The following is a 5,979-nucleotide window of genomic DNA, read 5'->3' on the forward strand; positions in this document are numbered from 1 at the left end:
ATAAACACTGAACTTATTATTATTATTATGGAAAACCAGATTATGATGAAAATCAAACACTTTTGAAGAGAGAGCATATAAGATCAGAGCTGGGAAGCACATAAGGTCATGCAGTCTATCTTAAGGTCATGCAGTCTATCTTAAGGTCATGCAGTCTATCTTAACGTCATGCAGTCTATCTTAAGGTCATGCAGCAATCTATCTTAAGGTCATGCAGTCTATCTTAAGGTCATGCAGCCTATCTTAAGGTCATGCAGTCTATCTTAAGGTCATGCAGTCTATCTTAAGGTCATGCAGCAATCTATCTTAAGGTCATGCAGTCTATCTTAAGGTCATGCAGTCTATCTTAAGGTCATGCAGCCTATCTTAAGGTCATGCAGTCTATCTTAAGGTCATGCAGCCTATCTTAAGGTCATGCAGTCTATCTTAAGGTCATGCAGTCTATCTTAAGGTCATGCAGTCTAACTTAAGGTCATGCAGTCTATCTTAAGGTCATGCAGTCTAACTTAAGGTCATGCAGCCTACCTTAAGGTCATGCAGCTGGCACGATAACGTCGGCTGGTAGGGGACAAAAGCATAACAAAAGCTGTTTCAAGTAACTTGAACGCTGCAGATGGCTATACTGTTATATAGTTATAGCTATACTGTTATATAGTTATAGCTATACTGTTATATAGTTATAGCTATACTGTTATAGGTTATAGCTTTACAGCCCGAGGCCTTAGTGGACTCGTTTTTTCGCTACGGGGGCTTTCATGTATAGTGTCGGGGATGCTGAAAACCTCGGCAAAAATACTATCTGCAGAACCATTCATAAACTCGCCTGTGCACTAACAAGGATGTTTTTAGACTAACTAAACTGGCAACCTGTTGAATGGTAGAGAGGATTCTCGGATACATTAGGCCTATAACTTGAAGAACCCATTTACAACAACAAAACCTAATTGAAAATTAAGTGATTAAATACAATGCAAAATGTACACTGAAAATAGATGTGGTTGTCGTCGTGGCTCCATCATATTGCGGGTGATTGACACTGACTGCTGATATTCAATATTTCATGAAAGGCCAATAAGGAAATAGGCTAACCCTGCTCCTTCCTACTTGTTGCATGTAAAGTTGGTGATCTGTGTCAGAGTGTATCTCAGTCTAAGCAGGCACTTGGGGTGTCTTATCTTATCAGGAGTCTCCACATACAGTCTGTATCCACGTGTGTTTGCAGCCTTGGAGTGAAACGCATGGCCTTGTGTTGTGTGGACCGGACTCCATTGTGCACAGTGTGCCCCCCCCCCCCCCCCCTCTTCCTCTCTCCAAATGCGTCAGAAGCCCGTGAGCAAATGCCAGCAGAGGCGTCAAACCGCGGCTGCGTTACAGCTACACAGGACAGGAGCACAGCCATACATCGTCTTATCTCGAAGGAAATACAGGTTGTTTTGTCTCTGATGTACATGCTGTCCTCACAAGGAGAGAGAGGAGAGAAATTCTGCTGAAGGACAGTTTGGGGTCAGCGCTCGGGTTAGTTTGAAGGTTAGGTGTAGGCTTCTCACATGTACAATAGAAAGTTAGTGTTTCTACATGTTGTGTGGCAGCGAAATCCTTGCCCTACTATTTATGAAAGAGTGCATTCCATGGAGGAACTTGGTGGAATAGCGTGGTCCTCCTGGTGAAATTCCCCGCTGTCAGGTGAAAATAAGTGGCTGTCTGATGATGACACATGTATTGGAGGAAGCAGGTGCTAGTCTTCAACTCTCCCTAGATGGGCAGAGGGGGTGGAGCAACAACCGGGACAGCAGGGCGGAGGGGCCAAGTACAATTGGGGAGAAAATGTGAGGAAAAAACCCTCAGAAAAACCTGATAAATAATAGAAAATAAAGTGAGCTTGTTGGATCGAGCATTGAAGAGAGGGAGAGAGTTCCCAATCGCCAAGTTTGTTTTTGGTCTCTCCATCCACCTACCACTCTCTCTTACTCTCTCTCACACTCACTCTCTCTCACACTCTCTCACTATCTCTCTCTCACTCTCTCACTCTCTCACACACTCTCTCTTACTCTCAGTGGCGTGCCTGACCAAGTTGGTGCCCTAGGCAAGATTTGTGCTGGTGCCCCCCCCAAAGAAAATATAATAAAAATTATATCGCAGCGAATTCCACCACTGCAGTGCAGGCTCAGAATCGCCCTTCCCCAGTGGCACTGGAAGTACTTTTAGGAAGGGTTGCTGTAAGGAAGGGACTCTCGGTGCTGCCCGCAAGGGCAGCGCCGAAGAAAATTTGATGTTTTTTGGACTTTAATCCATATTTAGAAGAATATTTAATTTTAAATTAACATTAGGATTATACTGTTGTGATGTCATTATTCAGTATCTTCTCCTTTTCTCACTCACTTTCATATGAGCACCTGCTCTCCCTTTAGTCGTTTTACACTACAGCAGACAGCAACACAGGCATAAACACTGAACTTATTATTATTATTATGGAAAACCAGATTATGATGAAAATCAAACACTTTTGAAGAGAGAGCATATAAGATCAGAGCTGGGAAGCACAAACTGTTTTTTAATGCATTTTGTTGGTGGTATAAACACAAGACAGCCAAATCCAACAATTTCGAAAATCCCATTTCTTGCCACCAGGGGGTGCTGCAGCACCCTCAGCACCCACCTTCCAGCTCCCTTGCTCCCCCCCCCACTCTGGGAAAAAGCTCCGAGCAGGTAAAAGGGGGCGCGGCCGCGCAGGGGGTGGGGTGGTATGGATTAGGGACCATGGTGAAAGTGCTGCAGCCCAGGCAGCCAGAAAGCCAGAATTAGAAAAATGATTTCACTATTATTTAAAGACTTAAGATGTTGTTGTGCTTATTTTTTGTCTACTATTGTAAAATAATAGTAGGCCTATTATCATGAAAAAGTATTTATAATTTTATAAAAAAAAATATATATATTTTTTTACTCTCTCTGGCGCCCCTAACGGCTCAAGCGCCCTTAGCATTTGCCTAGTTCGCCTAATGGACGGCACGCCACTGCTTACTCTCTCACACTCTCTCTCTCTCTCTCACATACACACTCTCTCTCTCTCTGTCTGTTTATCTTGCCCTCTTTGCGTTTGTCGAATTACTTTACAGCCAAGAAGGAAAAAGATACGCTTGGCATGTGTTTCGAGATCTGTTCCATCCGGGAGCGACAAACACACACACACACCGCGCAGCACACGCGCACACGCACACACACACACACACACACACACACACACACACACACACACACACACACACACACACACACACACACACACACACACACACACACACACACACAGACAGCACACACACAGCAAACACATCAGTCTATCAACTTCTGTTTTATTACTAACTCGTCTTGTTTGGTGTCCAGTCTGTGTGTATTTGGATGTATAGCATATATGCATATATACCAGGTAACAAGTGTATTAAGCCTGTCAAGTGTTTGCGCCTGAATCCACTAGTCTCCCACTTAATATTGCTGTAATATTGCTGTATCGTCATCTCTGTCTCTCTCGTAGCTGAGATGACGATACAGCAACATTTGGTTGAGGAAGCTTCTCTGGAAGGTTTTACAAGCTACCAGTTACAGAGACTGGCCTGCTACTGTGAAGGCCTCAAGGGACATTGGTTGTTTAAAGTAGAGCTGACATGGCATCTCTAGAGTATTTAACTTCCTTATCGTGACTGAATTTCAACCCACACCATATTCCATATTCTCATATCTGATCAGCCCGTGACGTCACTCAAGTATGACGTCAGTTATGATGTATGATGTCAGTTATGATGTCAGTCGTCTCAGAGTGAAACGTTGATGTAGGTGGGACCAGAGCTGGTTCGAGAGCGAGACTTAGCCAAGTCTGCATTTTGATGAGAAAGGCCGCACTTACCAATTTTGTGGGATGGAACAGAAAAGTAATATTACGAGTAATATAACAAATTACTTTTGGCAGGGAGTAATGAGTAAAGTAATATTACTTTTGAAAAGAGTAATGAGTAATGAGTAATATGTTACTTTTTTAAAGTAACATGCCCAACACTGGTCATCAATGATGTCACGTAAGCAATTGGGATGTGATCATCAGTGATTCATGACAGACACTGGCTGATGTCTGCACTGCTAACTTTTCACCTGGGAATGATTTTTGAATGACAGTTTGAATCAAATATCATTATATGATTGGCTGCACCACTGCAAATTATTATTCAGCTATTGCTAATATCATGGCCAATTGCTGGCGGCATTCTGAGCCGCCCTAGCAGTTAGATTGTAATTGCTCCAGTGACCTCACTGGTGGCATCATCATTGATTACATCACTCATGACATCACTCATTGTACTACTTAGGGTGGCGTTCGGTCGCGGCGGGGACCCACAATTGCTCAACTGAGCATGCTCAGAACACCGCCCACAATTGCTTGAGTGACATCACTAATCACTGGTGACATCTGCAATTCTAAGCGATATCATCAGTCATTTATGATAGACGTTAATTACGTCATAGACATTGTGACCTTGTCAGTGACGTCATAAATCTTTCCCTGCAGAGATTATAAGGAGTGACATCATAAATCTTTCCCTGCAGAGGTTATAAGGAGTGGGGAGTTTGCTCGGCTACAGTTTGGAAAAATGTTGAATGTTGAATTGCTCTCAGACCGCGTTGCTGCGGCAAATCAGCAGAAGCATCATAACAGGGAGGTGCAGCGGCAGGAGAGGATTTTTAACCACAAAGTTAGAACAATTGGGATCGACAAGAACGCCCTCGACTGTCAAGTGAGAGAAAAGAAGAAACAAGCCGAGGCAGAGGAAGAGTCACTCAACGCATATGCTGCAGATATCCTGCGTGATAGCCAAACAGCTCGCCTCCTCGACCGCCAATGGGCGAAGGAGGCGCGTGTGATGGACAAGGCTGTAGACCAGTACCGCCAGCGCTTCCAGCAGCCCTGGTCCCAGCGGGAGTATGACCTGAACGACCCTGAGAGCTGTCGCAACACAGACAGAGACGGAGAAGGCGCGCAGATGATGCCCCCGGGCCTGGTGGGCGAGGACCCAGGCAGCAGAGACCGGCAAACGAGACAGAAGGCGCAGCTCAGAGACTGGCTGCTCCAACAGCAGTGTGAGCGTGCCGCAGCCAGGCACCAGCACAGGCTGGAGGAACAGCAGGATGCACGGAGCAGAGTCAACATGGCCCACAGAGCTCTCCAGCTTGAGGAGATTGAAGCGGAGAGGAGGACAGCCGCCACTCTCACTACTAAAGACTACAACGTGGCCAAGTGGGGAGAGACCGAGGAGCGTCTGCGTCGGGAGCGGGAACGCGATGAGGAGGACAACCGAGCGGACGTCCTGAATCACCTGCAGACAGAGTTGGTCGTCGGGGAAGACGTGGCACCCGAACAGGGCGTGCTGGGAGTGCCTTGTCTTTGGCCCTTTGTGGACAAGAGGCTCCCCCCTGAGAGCCTGCGGCAGGTCAATCAGTTCCAGAAGTATCAGATGGAGGAGAAGAAGAGGACGGAGTCCGAGAAGAGGTGGGATGAGGACAGACAGGAGCGTTTACGCATGGACTCGGCCCGCACCTCTCTGCTCCTGGAGAGGCAGCAGGCCAGGCTCACCAAGCAGCTGAGACGAGAGCAAGACAGCGCCAACGCGAGGCTGGCACAGAAACAACAGGAACAGGCCCTTGAAAAGACATACATCTACAACCCCGACGATGGCTTCTTCAGCCAATTCAATACTAGCAGCCGATGACAGACTGCACGGAATACTGGATCGTTTCATTACCATAAGTATGGATCAAGGTTAATACCTTGCAAGGCAGCTGGAGTCACTCATGCCAGATCATGAGATCACAATCAGATGACAAATTCATCTTGCCACAATCCAATCTATAGAGACACTGCATGAAATAGGCCACGCCCATCAAGGGGGAAACCTTTCCATTCACTTCCAAACACCAGCGTCATTTTCCTTGAAT

General features: G+C 46.0%; 1 protein-coding gene across 1 annotated transcript; it reads left to right on the top strand.

Moving 5' to 3' along the window:
- Window positions 1-4,637: 4,637 nt before the first annotated feature.
- On the top strand, window positions 4,638-5,753 carry LOC310775645 (RIB43A-like with coiled-coils protein 2; the record flags this gene model as incomplete). Its single annotated transcript, XM_083635800.1, has 1 exon — window positions 4,638-5,753. One exon carries the CDS (start codon window positions 4,638-4,640, stop codon window positions 5,751-5,753), a length of 1,116 nt encoding a protein of 371 aa, XP_083491926.1.
- Window positions 5,754-5,979: the final 226 nt, after the last annotated feature.

The sequence above is a fragment of the Poromitra crassiceps genome (genome assembly GCF_964638095.1).
Source record: "Poromitra crassiceps genome assembly, chromosome: 4".
Classification (NCBI taxonomy): domain Eukaryota; kingdom Metazoa; phylum Chordata; class Actinopteri; order Beryciformes; family Melamphaidae; genus Poromitra; species Poromitra crassiceps.